Below are 16,387 nucleotides of genomic sequence, written 5' to 3' on the forward strand. Positions count from 1 at the left end.
TATTATTATTATTATTATTATTATTAATGTATTAACAGCATAATATTGAACAAGTTTTAACCTTATGAGACTAGTAAAGTGCCTGTATGTCACATTAGTATACTTAATTCTTCTTAATAAAGAAATTTGTTATAGTTTTTATTGGTTTTATTTTACCACATGGTCATAATGGCTTTATTCACCCAAAATTGTAAGCTATTTATTAACCATTCACCAAGGTTAAGAATATTTTGGTTTATTGTTATATAACTCCTTAATATTAACATTACGGTGACTTTCTGGGGATTTTACCTCAATATTCCAGCTCTTAACCTCTCAAAATGGTGGCACTTAATCTGAACCCCCCCTTCCCAAAATCCTGGCTACATCTCCAACTCAATCATGCACATGCTCCAGCTACAAGGAGTAGGTATGGCTACCAGGTAAGTGATTAAATGAAAGGTGGCCTTAAAATCTTCTACTGAGTTTATTTCAGCATATTTCTTCTCTATTAGTTTTCCCACACAATGTGAAATCAACCAGGGAAGTTTGGGTCCATGTGTCATTGTCACATAAAGTGTGCAGTTCATGAGACAGATGCTTTCTGGTACTGAATCCCAACCTTGGAAATGGTCTCCACCAGGAGTCTCATTGCAGCTCATATCTTGTTCTCTTCTTAACGATTTGGATCCAGACCTAGTCTTAAGAATCATAATTTGGTTTTCTGTATACAACCAGAAGCTTTCTAAGTCAATAGCAGTTGCTGATCAATATGGTTTTATAAGAGATTAAATGAAATACGCATATTCATCTTTATAGATTTTTTTAAATTTGGCATTTTCTAAAAATATGATGTATGCTTTCCATTACTCTTGGGAAAGGCAACTGACATATTTTATAAACCAGTCAACTGATCAATAATGCAGGTATTTAAAGAAACAATAGCTACAAGGACTGGGCAACATATAAACAGAGATGGGACCATTGGTCTTCCAAATACCTCTGGACTATAAATCCCATAAGACAGCACCGTTATGCATGCTGTCTCTAACTGATGGGAGTTGTAACCCAACAGTACACAGAGGTCTACAAATTTCCCATTCCTGATATATATGGAGCACATCTGTTTTTGTTATGTGCCTTCAAGTTGACCCTGGCTTGTGTAGGCCCTGTCATAGGGTTTTCTTAACAAGATTTCTTCAGTGAAGGTTTCCCATTGCCTCCCTTTGAGACTGAGAGAGTGGGACTTACCCAAGGTCAACTGGGTTTCCATGGCTGAGCATGGATTTGAACCCTGACTTTAGAAAAAACTTGAAGGCACACAAAAGCAACAACTCAAAGAGTCCCAGTCCAATGTTGCCTCATCCAAAGCCTATGCTAGTCCTTCATTAGTATATGGCCTCAGAACCTTCATCGTCCACTAAACACATCTTTAGCTATCATGACAGCAGAGAAGTTTGAAAGCTTTATGACAAAATGTCCTAACATTGCCCTTGGTGTGGAATATATTACTCCTGCAAAAGGTCCAGATAAACTGCTACATTTCAGAGCCTGCCTTGCAACAACGATGAAAGCAGAAGATTAGATTCAACTATATTTTGACCACAACCTTGGAAGCATTCCCACTTGTGACTTTTCCTTCTCTGCTATATTTCCATATGCTCTTTGCACACAAGCACCTTTCCCAAAAGGGACATGATCTTCCCACTGATAGAACTGAGAAATTGCTGTCCTCTTTTCTTAGATTCTTCCTTTTTGCAAAGAATTGAAATAAACAAAAAAAAAATTGTTAAAAAAAAACCTAGTTAGAATATAGACTCACTACTTTTTTTAAAAAAAAAATTGAGGCTTCACATTGCATTTATGGGCATTTGCAAGCAAATTTTAGAATCTTTTTCTTTTTAATGAGTAACAATAAAGGGTATTTCCATCTCTGAATGCGAAAGCATTTGAGTATTATTCAGCTGCATGTTTCAAACCAGATATGACATTAATTGCACAAATGCAGCAAACCTGTCTGTTTTGCTCTGTAAATAGCAGCCGATGTGTGGAGTGGAATTTTAAGTCTTTCTAATCCTGCAGTCCCTGAAATGTTTAGACCAGAAATCGCATAGCACTTAGACATACATTTTAAGGTAAACATAAATAAATGGGATATCTAGAGAGTAGGGGTGGAAGGGAAAAAGTACTCAGTTAAGTACTATTGGAAAATATAGTAAGAGCTGTCTGTTGGAACACAAAGATTTTGATAGGTATAAGGATAAAAAGGATCTGCTGTATCAAGTTACAATTCTCTACATAATTTGAATTCATTTCCAAAGCCAGGATCCCATGAAAGAGTGACCTCCCCCCCAACCAACCAACCAACCAGGCACAAAAATTGGAGTCAGCATAGTAATTTATGTGCAAGCTCCCCCATGAGGATATTGAAGTTACTACACAGCTTGAGAACATGCTTATGTGAAGTACACTGTGATGGAGAGAAACAATCTTTATTTATTCACCCCATTGACCACCATCTCCTGGTAATAAGTGGGCAAAATAAAGGTTTATTGTGACTACCCAACAGATGGAGATCAGCATGTGTGACTCACTGAACAGACAAACATATCTACTATGGTTGCTGATAAACATATTCTACAATATTTGATCTGTGATGGCTTATTCACACTTAATCTGAGTAGATCCAGATTCCACGATGTGTGTCAAGAGTTGTTGAAAGAAGAAACTGTGGTGTCTGCAAGTGATAAAAATACCTGAGTAAACAGGAATCCTTGAAGAATCTGATCTCTAGGAATTCCACAATGACAAATACTGGGCCTTTTTCACACTACACAGTTATTAGATGACCCCACTTTTGCTGCCATGATTTCCTCCTATGGAATCCCAGGATGTGTAGTTTAGAGTCATGTATTTCAGATTCTCAGCAACAGAGGTGTAGTGCTCTGCCAAACTACAAACCTCAGGATTCTACAGGGCATGATGATGTAAATTCAAGGGGAATTACAGTGGTAAAACTGTGTTGTGCGAAATAGCCCCTAATTGTATGGATTAGGGGGACCTTTCACATTGTACAATTAAAGTCTCATCATTCCACTTTATTATTATTATTATTATTATTATTATGCTTATTTATACCCTGCCTTTCTCTCAGTACAGGGACTCAAGATGGCCACTTTAACTATTGTGGCTGCACATTATGGGATCCTGGGAATTGTACCTCCCTCCCTAAACTGAAAATTTAGCACAGTAGTACAGGGTGAATATCCCTTATCTGAAAGGTTTGGGATTAGAGATGTTTCGGATTTTGGAATATTTTCATATTCATAATGAGATATCTTGGAGATGCGGCCCAAGTATAAAAAAATTTTATATTTCATATACACCTTATACACATAGCCTGAAGGTAATTTTATATAATATTTTAATAATTTTGTGCATTAAACAAAGTTTGTGTAGTACACTGAATGATCAGAAAGCAAAGGTATCACTGTCCCAGCCACCCATGAAAAATGCTTTGGATTTTGGAGCATTTCAGATTTCCGATACGATATATTCAACTTATAATGTAATCCTTACAAATTTAAACATAGGGAAATATGTATTCAAATTCGTATATCTCAACATACATTTTTAAAAATATCTTTATTAAGTCAATCAATCAATAAAACCATAATATGAACTAGCATATAACATAAACAAAAAACTCAATCAAATACAAATGACTTCCTCTCCCCACCCCGCTGCTGGTTTGAAATTTGTATCTTATGATTTCTTTCATTTCATCTATTCTCTACTTAATTCTCTATTTTTTTAAATCTATAAATTTTCAACTTATTTTTCAATATCTTATCAATAACAAAAAAATTTTTTGGCATAATCTCTGTATCCCTATTTTGGTAGGACATTTCTCCTTTAAAAAAAAACACAGATGAGAATGGAACCCGAATGGAATAAAGTCGTGTCCAAGTGACACAGCCTGGAGGAAAAAACACATCTTTTTGTCTCTGGTGGTGTATCAATTAAAAGGATGCAATGACCATGTTTAACACTTGAAGTATAAAGCCATTTCACTGATGCTGAGGTTACCTGGAAATCATCTGCCTGGTCATCAGAGAATATGCCTTTTAATAGTAATACCCCATTTATGGAATGATCTTCTGGCTATGAGTTTTCCCAGGTACCAAACTTAATACCTTTGTGCACCCTTCTATTCATCCAAGTCTTTGTACATGCCTACAAGCTGAGAGTACAGCTTCCTGGTTATTTGTAGTTATTTATCTGTATATATTGTGCTGCTCTTTTCCTAAAAAATAAAATAAAAATCTCTTCTGTAGAAATTAAATGGCTGTGCAAACCTCTTTTTAAAAAAAGGCTGCGCTTCAGTTTGTAAGCCTGGAGCTGACTTTGCCTAGAGCTGGTTTTACTACTCCCTTTACAGGAGATGAACAATCATAGCGTGTGCTATAGAATCTGGGGATTGAAGAAGAAAGTATAATCCCTGTCTGGTATATTCTTCAAAAGAACAAATTAATCCTGCTCAGACTTTCCAGTTATGCTTTGCTCATGATTTTGCAACAAAGGAACGGAAGCATAACTAAAGGAACACCAACTTAATTTCCTTCTGAGATTACTTCCACTAGCTTTTTTCCTCAATGTGCCTAAGAAGAGCAGGTTGCCTGACCCTTTAAGGCACGAAACCATGTAGAAATGGGGCATCTTCCCTGAAGCAAATTGATAACTGTTTTGTAGAATCTCCTGGATCACCCCCAAGCTCCACTCTGAGCTTCCTGCTTATTATGTTGTATGGAAAAGAATCCCAAACATTTTCTCCAATCAGTGACTAGAGATAACAGCAGGAATTTCCCTATTCCAGTCTCCTCCTAATCACATTGCTTCCTTTGTTGTAATTAGCAGTCAAGTTGGCTTCAACGTACAGCTACCTCTGTCAATGAGAAACCTCCAAGAGCCCTAGTCAACAACCCTGCTCAGCTTTTGCAAATTGAGGGCCATCATTTCCCTTTACTGAGTCAATCCATCTGTAACAAAGTCTTCCTCTTTTCCTACTGCCTTCCTCTTTAATGAGCATAATAATAATAATAATAATAATAATAATAATAATAATAATAATAATTTATTATTTATGTCATTTATACCCCACCCTTCAGCCCTAAAGGCTATCAGAGTGGCTGTGGGGGACAACAACAATTAACAAACAAACAACATTAGTCAAGCACACATCAGTTAAAACATACATCAATTTAAAAGGACAAATAAGATGTACACATATTAAAACTGCCCACATCTAAAATTCATAATTTAAAATACACAATTTTAAAATCATCTAGATAAGCCTGCCAGAAGAAACTGGTCTTCAATGCTTTTAATTCAGATAGCATATCCAGCTGTCAAATCTCTTTCAGAAGGCAATTCTACAGTCTAGGCCTACTGGGGGAAAAAATTCTATAGTTGACAGTTGCAAACCTAGGGCTGAAACAGACAGCCTAGTAAAGTCGGCTTCTTGATGGCTTGGGGGCATGGCGTTTAGACACAATACACCCCTGAGTTACGTAGAAGCCACACCAGCGAATCAGGGCATGGCATTTAGACACCATTCACCTGGCTCCAACAGCAAAGGAGCAGCTTTTTTCTGCCCCAAATAAGAGTGGGCATTTTCCACTTCTATTTGCAGCAGAAGCTGGCTGGATTGGGGCTGTGACATACAGCTCCGCAGTGGCCCCAAACTGGCATTTTGGGGCAGCCTGTTTCACCCCCTACTCATGGCTGACTGGAGTAAATGTTTGCCAGAGGACCTGAGTGTATGCGGCACATTATATGGGAAGAGACAATCCTGTAGGTAACTTCTTATGATCTTTTCCAATGAGTCATGGCATCTTGTGATGTGTCCAAAAACTTCAGCCCAAGCTTCACTCGCTCTCAGACCATTATATGTCTTTTTGGTGGTTCACGGTTTCCACAAAAATTCTCCTACAGCGTCACATGTCAAATTAGCTGATCTTCTTTTGTCAGCTTTGTTCACTGTCCCATATTCAAAACTATAAACAGAAATCAGAAATTCTATGGCCACATAGCCCGAAAACCCACAAAAAACTATCTATGGCATGTATCATTCAGACTTTAGTACAGTGGGCTCTCTGTTTCACTGGGGGTTCAGTTTTATCCACCACCCCCCATATTATTCACGGGTGGTGATGTGCTCACACTGAAGTATGTGCATTCACATCGCCTGATAATATTAGGCACAGTAATCCATGGGCAGTCAAATTAATGGATCCAAAGCCAGCCACTGTATGGAGGGCCCACTGCATTAAATTCATGACAAAATTGTGGAAGCCAAAACTCAGCTGATCATTTATGGACAAAGAAGCCCCTTGTCACCCTCTCCTACAGATGAGAAGAAGAGAGAAGATGACCAGTTTGACCATGGCTATCTAGGATATTGTGGAAGACTTCTTAATAATTCAAAGAATTATGGGATTTCCATGCAATCGTCCCCACATACCCCTATAGCCCCAAAATTAGGAGGAAGGCATTGCAATGGCATACTTGCCATGGAAAGTAAACATGTGGAAATGTGTGGGGGGGTGTTCAATTAAAAATTTACTTGTATAAAGGCTGATGCTGTTACTGTGGTCAAATCTGAGCATAAGTATCTCTTGTGTTATCTTTTGACAGAATAGGGTTTGCATGTAATAATTACTGCATTTCAAGGATGCTCTTCCAAAAGATATACTAAAAACCTTGTTTATGGAAGATACGACATGACAGATGAAATTTTGAACAAGAAATGAACAGGCAGCTGAACTTGAGGAAGCACATGTAACAGCCAAGTGTCCCACTTATAGAAGAGGGTAAGATGTGAAACCCAAAAGTAGAGATGCAAAAAACTGTTTTTTAAACTGAATCTGAGCTTCATTTTCCTTGCATCTATATTTCAGAACTGATTGTGAGATTTTGTGCTTTCTCACCATAGTGAAATTCATTCTACTTTCTATGAATTTTTCCTAATTTGTGGGTTTTTTGCTTGATTTACCTGGCTTTACAGAACCTTTCCTCGTTGATTCATTTTTTTCTGTGTTTTTCTACAATTATGTACACTTTAGCTATTCACATTTAAAATATAAGCATTGTTTTGTGTTGTCCCTAGTGCCTGGAAATGTTGCAAATGTCAAAGAAAAGCTGTAATTTCTTGCAAGTTTCAGAAGGTTTAAAGAATGCTGATTTGGGTGACAGTACCCAATTAAATTTCTTTCCATCTCTAACACACACACACACACACACACCCACACACACAAACACGTCTTAAGAAATGGTCCCACTCTTTCTTCCACAGTTTCTATAGCAGAGACAAGGTGAATATTGCTTAGGTCTGCTGAATATGAGGTACCTCTTTACACCAAAGTTAGTCCACTTGGCACAGCACTGTGCAGAAATTGTAAAAGCTACTTTTTGGACTAGAACTCCCAATTCCCAGCCAACATGGGCATTTACCACATGGGTGGGGGCTGGAGCCAAAAAGATACAGTCAAAAAAGTATTTCCCCCCCAAGCTTTGAGGACTTTGCAGGGACTTGGTAGAAGGTACTTCCCAGCCCTGGCAATTGAGATCTTTTTCCTGGAGATGTCAGTGACTGATTCAAACAAAGCAAATGTTCCACCACTGAGCTGTAGCTTGTTAATGGCCAATTCTGGTTCTTGTATTTCAATATCCAACCTGCAAGACATCACCATCAGCCTTTGGTGGGTGGTAGAGTGTGTGTGGTGAGAAGAAGGATGAACTGAAAGGGAACTTTAATATCTAAAGGAGCTTACTCTTAATATCTCAGTGATGTGACCCAGCTTTCTAAACACACCTGGTCCTTTACCACTGCACATCCTTAGGAACTTCTGCAAAGGAGTCAGGAAAACCATTGTCTCTCACTTCACACCACTCCCCTCCCAAAAACAGAAAAAATACATGAAATATTTATTAAGCTTCTAATTTTCCAAGGTATATATGCTAACAAATTCCTAGGAAAGCTTTGTGAATTGATTTTTGACTATAGTACTTAGGAGCCAGTGTGGCTCAGCCATGAAACTCACTGGGTGACCTTGGGCAAGTCACATGGTCTCAACCTCAAGGGAAGGCAAGGGCAAACCTCTTCTGAACAAATCTTGCCAAGAAAACCCCATGTTGCCATAAGTTGAAAATGACTTGCAGGCACAGTACAACAAAAAGGATATCTCCCCAGAGAAAGGAACAGCTGGGCACCTGCTGAGGCCCATTATGGAGAGCATTCTTTCCTAGCTAGCCTTCCTCCTCTTCACTATTGCCATCCATTAGCTTGTTCCCTCTCTCCATCCCAGCAAGAGCGGGTAGTAACTACAGGACTTTTTTTTTTTCTGGCATGTAAGTGGCTGACAGAGAGTGAGGAAGAGGAATACATAGTGACTATCAGAGTGAGGGGGGAAGAGAGAGCCCAAGGGGTCCTGATGCTGGTACCTACCTTTCTCTGTTCCAGCTGAGATTGGCTCTATCCACCACCCCATGGATTCCTCATCAGCCTCTGGGTCTTGCCCAACCATGCGGGTCAGTACTGCCCAACATTCAGTATTTAATTTTCCACAATATGCTTTGCATTAACCAAAATATGCTTGGAGAATTTTATCTAAATGCAGTGATAACTATTTATATGGGATGCCTCTCAATATTCTCCTTTTCCATTTGTTGGTTTGCATAATTAGCATCACTGATATTAAAATCTTACCTGATGGAAAGAATTTAATCTTTTTCATTATCTAAAGGTGAAGAACCTGTCTTCTGTTTTAAAAATGAAGGGATGCAAAATTCTATGAATTGTAAGAGTAATATACCTCAGGACCACTAAGTTGCTTCTGTGATTTTGAAGGCAGGCATCCACTTGCCATGACAAAACCACCTCTGAGTATTCCTTGCCGATGAAAATTCTATGAAATTCATAGGGCTGCTATAAATGAACAGGTTATTTGAAGGCACATACACATAGACAAGGATTAAGACACTTGCAGTGCAGCATCTAGAGTTTGGGAGCATGTTTAATAAGAAAATATGCTGCATGTGGCCCATGGTCTTCATTTTGCTGACCTCTGGACTGTAGGTACAAACAGGACGACATTTGTGTGGGTGAGTGAGCTAGAGCAGAACACAAAAAATAACTACTTGTTCCTAGGATGATCAGATGACTTGTGGAGGCTCCTGGTTTTTTATTTTTATTTTTATTTGTTTGTTTGTTTGTTTTTGGCTAAATTAAACCTGGCTAGAAAAGGATTCAAACTTTAGAAGTTTGACACACTGGGTCATCTTGAGCAAGTCACGCTTTTTCAGCCTAAAGGAAGGCAATGACAAACCTCCTCTGAATATAGCTTCTCAAGAAAACTCTATGATAGGGTCTTTATAAGTCAGAGTTGACCTAAAGACACATAACAGCAACAAAGAACACACACATTTGCCTTATGAACTTCAAACACAATAGGTGCAGACAGCATAGGATTCAAGCATTCATTTTTAAGAAGGTCACAAGCCTCATTAGGGCAACCTTTCTGGAACAAAAAGGACACTGTACTTTGTCATGCCAACAAAATATATGTGCACAAAAGCCATCATCTTCTATATCAGAGTGAAGGAAGTATGTACAAAGAAATGAATGGATATATTTATTAAAATATTTATATCCTATCCTATATCATGAGGTTTCAGGGTGGCATACAAAAAGAATTGGTATAAACATATTACATCAATTTAAAACTATAAAAATAATTTAATAGACTAAAACACATTAAACATTGTAATAAATTAAAACAGCTTTAAAAGGTTAAAACACTTTAAAACTATGTGCATATACATTTTAGAGTGAACCACTTTAAAAACAGCTAAGTCTCTACTTGGCATCTAAATGAAACCAATGTTGATAACTATAGGCCTCTAAGGGGAGGACATTTCTCAACTGGGGTGCCACAACTGATAAGGCATTTTCCCCTCTCCTCAAACAGTGTTTTGGGTTCACTCATGGAACACAGAGGAGTCCCCTCAGTAGACCTCAATCCTCAGGCAGGCTTAAATAGCTGTCCATTATTTAACATTAAGCCTTCCCAGTTGTAAACTATTTACTAGTATATAGGCACAATTATATGCCCACAGTTCTTTCCCTTGCCCAGAAGTTATTCCAGCACAGAGGGAGATATGGAGATGGCAGGGTGACATGTCGTTACAGAGGAAGGAGAGAGGCTTAATATCTGTCTAACGTTCCACTCATCCTGCCATCCTCTGAAACTTGAGGGAATGAATCAAGCCACCCGCAAAACCTGTGTAATGTCAGATCAGTTTAAAATAAAATATATACAATCTATGATCTCCCTACAGATAGTTGAGGAGGCTGACCAGGAAAGCTTTACAGAAATGTGGCTGTGAGGTGATAGTGGCCCGACATAGCTCAAGCTCTCCCTGCAGGGTACTGTATTAATTAGCAAGCAGTTGAGGGAAAGTGGATGCGTCATGATGAAGGCATGGCTCAGGTCTACAAAGATCATCTTAATCTAACCAGTTTACCTATTAGGGAGCTGAACCACAATGAGTGCATATACTTGATCCTGAAGACCAGGGACAGACAGGAAATTCCTCTAGAATACCATCAACCCCATTGTCTATCAGACTCCCTGGCTGAGCTCACAGAACTAGTCTCAGAGTTGGAATCACTCAGACTTTTCATCTTGGGCGACTTAAACATCCCATTTCTGACCAGTCTATCAACTGCAGCTCAGGAGTTCATGACGTCCATGACAAAACACTGACCTAACCCAACTCATATCAGGACTCCCACATTCATCAGGTCACACTCTAGATGTTGTTTTCAGCTTGGAGTATACAAATCTATGGGCAGAGATAATTAATAATCTCCAAGGTGTCATGGACAAGCTACCATCTGTCCTTACAGAGCTGGTGGACTTATTAAGATGGTCTGCCCCTGAAGGCTAATGGATCCTTCAAGATTCTGGAAAGCGTTAGAGGTTTTTATGGCTGGTATTTCCGACAATTCTGCTGAAGCCCTGCCCAAAAGATGGAATCAAGACCTCATTAGGGCTATTGACATGATCACTCCCAAACGTCCTCTCCAATTTATTAATATTCGGGCTGCTTATTATACAGAGGACCTAAAGGAGAAGGACGATGACTGAATTGAAGATGGTAGAAAACTCAACTTATATCCGATAATACACAATATAGAAATCTTATTTGTTGTATCCACTGCGGTTTGCTTCCAGGAATCCACATGGATACCAAAATTCATGGATGCTCAAGTCCCCACTATATACAATGGTCCAGTAAAATGGTATAAAAAATAGCAAAATCAAGGTTTGCTTTTTGGTATGTATACTTTTTCTGAAGACTTTCAAGCTGTGGATGGTTAAATTTGTGGATAAAGAATCCATGGATACAAAGGCCAACTGTACACGCAGTGAAGAATGCCTTCTTCTCTGCCCATATTGCATCTGTGAATTTGCATTCAGCAGAATTGTGAAGGGTGGTGAAGCATCGAACTCAGCCACCTTCCCGATGATTCCAGCTGTAGAGCTTTCAGTAGTTCATTGTGATGCTTTTAACAATCATTTCTCAGATAAAAAGCCTTGGATAAGAGCCAGCTTAGATGCTGTCATCATAGTAGAAATTGTCAATGGGGTGCCCATCAAATCCTTGAGTAGGATTACATTGAGTCACTTTCCATTGGTGAATACCAAAGATGTGGACATGCTCCTAAACTGAGCAAAGTGAGCCAATTTGTCGTCTCAATCTCTGTCCTCTTTGATTGATCATCCAGAGAAGAGATTTCAGTTACAATCTGTTATTAACATATTTCTCAGAGAGGGAAGTTTTTCATTGTTTAAAACAAGCAATGGTGCAACCAGTTGTTTAAAAGCCCTCCCTGGACCCCTTGGACTTTAACAACTATACTAGCCATATCAAATCTTCCTTTTGTGGTCAATGTAAGTGATAGGGCAGGTTCTTTGCAATTCCAGTTAGTCTTGAATGAGACACACTTCCCAGACCCATTTCAAAAGAGTAGCATATGGTGTTGAGACTGCTATGCTCACCTTAATGGATGACCTATACCTGAGCATTGATAGGGGAGTCTGTACTGGTGCTTTTGGACCTCTCAGCAGCATTTGATACTATTGACCATGGTATCCTTCTGGAACAATTGAGGGATTTGGGAATTAGAAGCACTCTGCTTCAGTGGTTCCAGATTTATCTCTCTGGCAGGTTTCAGATGGTAGTGCTTGAAGACAGCTGTTCTCAAAAAAGGAGCTGTTATATGGCCATTCTACCATAATGTTAACATCTACCTGAAACCACTGGAAGAGATCATCTGGAGGCATGGGGCAGAGTGTTATCAGCACCTGTAATACTATGTCCAGTGGCACCACAATTCAAAAAGGATGTTGACAAGCTGGAGCATGTCCAGAGGAAGGTAACCAAAATGGTGAAGGGTCTGGAAACCATGTCTTATGAAGAGAGACTTAAGGAGCTGGGTGTTTTGCTTGGAGAAGACAGTTAAGAGGCAACATGATAGCCCTGTTTAAATATTTGGAAAAAAAAGCATGCCTTAAAAGAAAACAAGGAGGTGCTTTGGGAGAAATGGAGGCAGTGGATGGCTGGGAAGTGGGTAAGATAACATTTCTCGCTAGCTCACATTTTAAATCTATGTCAAGGAAGAATTCAAGCTCCTATTTCTTCTCTGGAAAGGGTGTTTCAATCCCCCAAAAGTCACATCCAACCTCCAGATATACTCTCCTTTTTCTAGCATCATTATACAAAGGATGTATTGCTCCCCTGAGCCAGGCCACCTCTGTAAAGCATCATTTCTTGCATTCAAAGTCTCATTAAATCCAAATCTATTCATTCCTTATTTTCCTTGCACCTTTACTTTCAGCTTTAAGCTGGATTTCTTAGTTGGGAATATATCACTTCAAAAACTCCAATTAAAACGGCAAACCTTTAGCATGATAAAGCTTCCTCATTGTAGATCTTCCACTAATTATTCCTTTAAATAATGCAGCTGTACACTGTTTATTCCCTCCTGACCTCACACTGTTCAGTGTTCAACATTAGATGAATGATTAATAGACATTTCATTAAGCAGTCCCCACTTGTAAAACAAGTTACAAATGTAAAACAAGACAAGACGTAAAAGAAACGAAACACATAGATAAAAATTCCAAAGTGAAATATGTCTGATATTCCATACTTTACCAGTTATGTCATGCTGTTTGAATGATTCACTGTAGATCTGATACTGATTAGGACAATGTTTCTTCAACCACTTGCACACATCCTGCTGCGTCCACAGTGCCACTGGTTTGGTCAGTTTCACAATATTTGACTGGAAAGAGAGAACAAGTAACAGCAATAAGATCAGTCCTTTTTTCCACCTCAGATGCATACTTCTGCAGTAACACAAGGATATCAATAATGAAGGAATATTATTCTGACACTTTCCCATATGGCTGGCAATTAATAAATCAACAATTACAAGCATAGCTATCAGAGCTATTTCAGAGTTTAGTGGCAGGTGTGAAAATACCATCAAAGATAATTCAGGCAACCATTTCGATGATCATTGTACATGTCATACTATCTCAGCTCTTCAACATGCAAAGTAAATTTTATGTTTCCAACCAACAGTGGATTGTGAAAATTTAGCATTTCAGTATCTAATTAGAGTAATGTTAATAGCCTAAGAACTCCAAGGATTTTGGAGTGGTAGTGGTTGTTATGTGCTCTCAAGTCATTTCCAACTTATGGTGACCATAAGGTATAAACCTATCACAGGGTTTTCTTGGCAAGATTTGTTCAGAGGAGGTTTGCCTTCACCTTCCACTGAGAAGTTAGAGAGTGTGACTTGCCCAAGGTCAGCTAGTGGATTTCCATGGCTAGATAGTGATTGAAGCTGTGGTGTCTTGAGTCATAGTCTAGTGCTCAAACCACTACAACACTACAGCTCTCTTCCAAGAATTGGGCAAAAATATTTGGTAACAAATTTATTTTGGGGTGCACTCTACTGTCCACATACTCTCTGCTGGCAAGGATAGTCCAATGCCTCATAAATGTTCAAACTCTTCTGGAAAAAAAATCTGGCAACTATCTGTTAAAAATGAGTGCATCTGACACTTTACCAAGAGGATGTGATGAAGAAAGTAGGAACATTGGTAATGGTTGTATTTCAAAGAAGGTAGCTAGTGTTACAAAGTGATGAAGAAAACTGCCACTGATTTTAACTGCATGAGTTTTAATTATTCCGGAAGTTCATTAAAATCTCCATGCTTTCACTCATACATTCCACTTTTCCAACCAGCTCCAAGTAGCCATGTGAGTGTCTCCTCCCAATTTCATCATAACATGTTTAATGATTGAGAGAAGATTTGAACCAGGTTCAAGTCTGTACCACCTTAATCTTCCAAGTCCTCTGTATCCAAAACACATTTTTGCACAAAATTTGAACTTGGATCTTCCAGGTCCACCTTAAATGCAACCACCTTAAATGCAACCCATCCCATTTGATTTTCAGCATTATTTTTATTTAGATTTTAAATACATTTACAAACAACAAGTATACTCTTCCTCCCTCCAAAATTAGTTAAATCAATACAGTTAGCAATCACAGTCTTATACATCTTCCACCTAGCATGTTTACATAAAGTCCAGACACTATTCATGGGGGCTTCCTTTCAGTTTCAATCAACAGGTGCAAAAAGTATTAATCCATAACTTCTAAGGAATTGTTGATGGTCCATGTAATGAAGGCAGATACTGTACTGCAGAGGAAAATGGTGACTAGATTTAATATGAGCTAGCTTCCTTTTTTCTCCTGACCAATCAGTAAGTTACTTTTTCAGATAGGGCTGTACAACCAAACTCCATCCAGCCAACACTTAATTAGTAAACCTTGGCAAAATTTTCCAAAATTTTGCAGTTTCCATGCAGGTAGCTCCCAGTAATAAACAGATAGGATTTTTATGGAAACAATCTTTATTATTACAATGAAAGAGAGAAAAGAATAGTATATGTATCTCTCCAACTGGATAGTTATGGTAACGACTCCTTATTTTCATTCCAAGAGTTCTTCATCTTAGGACAGAGTCACCACATATGTTCCAGTGAAGGTTGTACTTCCACTTCCTCCTAGCCTCTTTCTGAAAATATTTCAATTGATTTTATGTAGCTTAGGGAAAATATACACCAACATATAAAACTATTTTAAGTAAACATTCCTTTGCTGATGCTTAAACAGATGCAAATGCAGGAGAGGACCAAATTTTATTATAGTGTTCTGAGGTTACTTCTGCTAGATCAGATTCCAACACTAGCTTTTGATCCTGATTTGTTTGCATCTCATTTGATTTTGGAGACTAAGGAGGGTCAGGCCCAGTTAGAACTTGGGTAGTAGAGTACTAGACAAAACCAGGGAATCCAGGTAGGATGAGGAAACCCTGGGGAACTCTGGTTGCCAGTCCAGAATTGATAATACTGAGTTGGATATAAATTTGAACCGCTTAATGTTCTGCGTATTTAGGTCTAACACTGTAAATGATGACATTTGTTTTGAATAAAGAAGCACTCCATTAGATGAAAACACATAACAATTTTTATTTTTTATTTATTAGTCTGCTTTTTCCTCTTGATATAGTAACACAAGGTGGACTAATGGCAAATTTAAAAACAATACAAACTAAAAATAGGTACAAAAGCATTTAAAACGTATGAATATAAAACAAACAAACAAAACAAGCGTCATTTATATAACCACTTCATACCACTAAGCAGTGTCTAAGCGGTTTTACAACTGTAAGCTAATTTTCCCCCAACAGTCTGGGTACTCATTTTTGCGCGACCTGGAAGGAATGCAAGCTTGAGCGGCTTGAGCCCTTTTGCTGGCTTGAAACTCGCAACTTTATGGGTTTGAAGTGAGTGGCTGCAATACAGGCATTTACTTACTGCACCACCAGGGTTCCTTTTAAATATAATGTTTAAAACTATTAAACAATTTATAAAGTTTAAAAAATTTAAATAGTAAATTTCACATATTAAAACTATATACGAAGCTTAAATATCTACAATATCTGACAGGATTGGGATCTGAAAGAGGCATTACCTCCATGAGGAGAATAACAAGAGGTTTACCTTCTAAGATAGCATTTGCTAGTTTTCTTTGCTTTTTCATATTCTCTCCACTCCATGCAAAAGTGTGTTTGGATACAGAGAGTACGTAAGGTCAGTCCCCTGGCAATCTTCAGTGAAAAGATGGCAGGGAGCTGAATGCCAAGGGAATCCCTGGTCTGGAGTCCTACGAAGCTGTTGCCAATCAAAGCAAAAAATG

General features: G+C 38.4%; 1 protein-coding gene across 6 annotated transcripts in view; it reads right to left on the reverse strand.

Annotated features, from left to right (window-relative positions):
• SAMD12 (sterile alpha motif domain containing 12) overlaps positions 1–16,387 on the reverse strand; it is a 281,156-nt gene that overhangs the window by 203,054 nt on the left and 61,715 nt on the right. For all 6 annotated transcript variants that reach the window (XR_006103723.1, XM_042465503.1, XM_042465501.1 and 3 more), the window contains exon 3: positions 13,264–13,393. Coding sequence is in view for 5 of the 6 variants with exons in the window: in XM_042465503.1 (XP_042321437.1) it covers positions 13,264–13,393 (130 nt within the window). In the remaining variant the exon portion in view is untranslated. The remainder of the gene's footprint in view (positions 1–13,263; positions 13,394–16,387) is intronic.

Source organism: Sceloporus undulatus, chromosome 4 (assembly GCF_019175285.1).
Source record: "Sceloporus undulatus isolate JIND9_A2432 ecotype Alabama chromosome 4, SceUnd_v1.1, whole genome shotgun sequence".
NCBI classification, from domain to species: Eukaryota; Metazoa; Chordata; class Lepidosauria; order Squamata; family Phrynosomatidae; genus Sceloporus; species Sceloporus undulatus.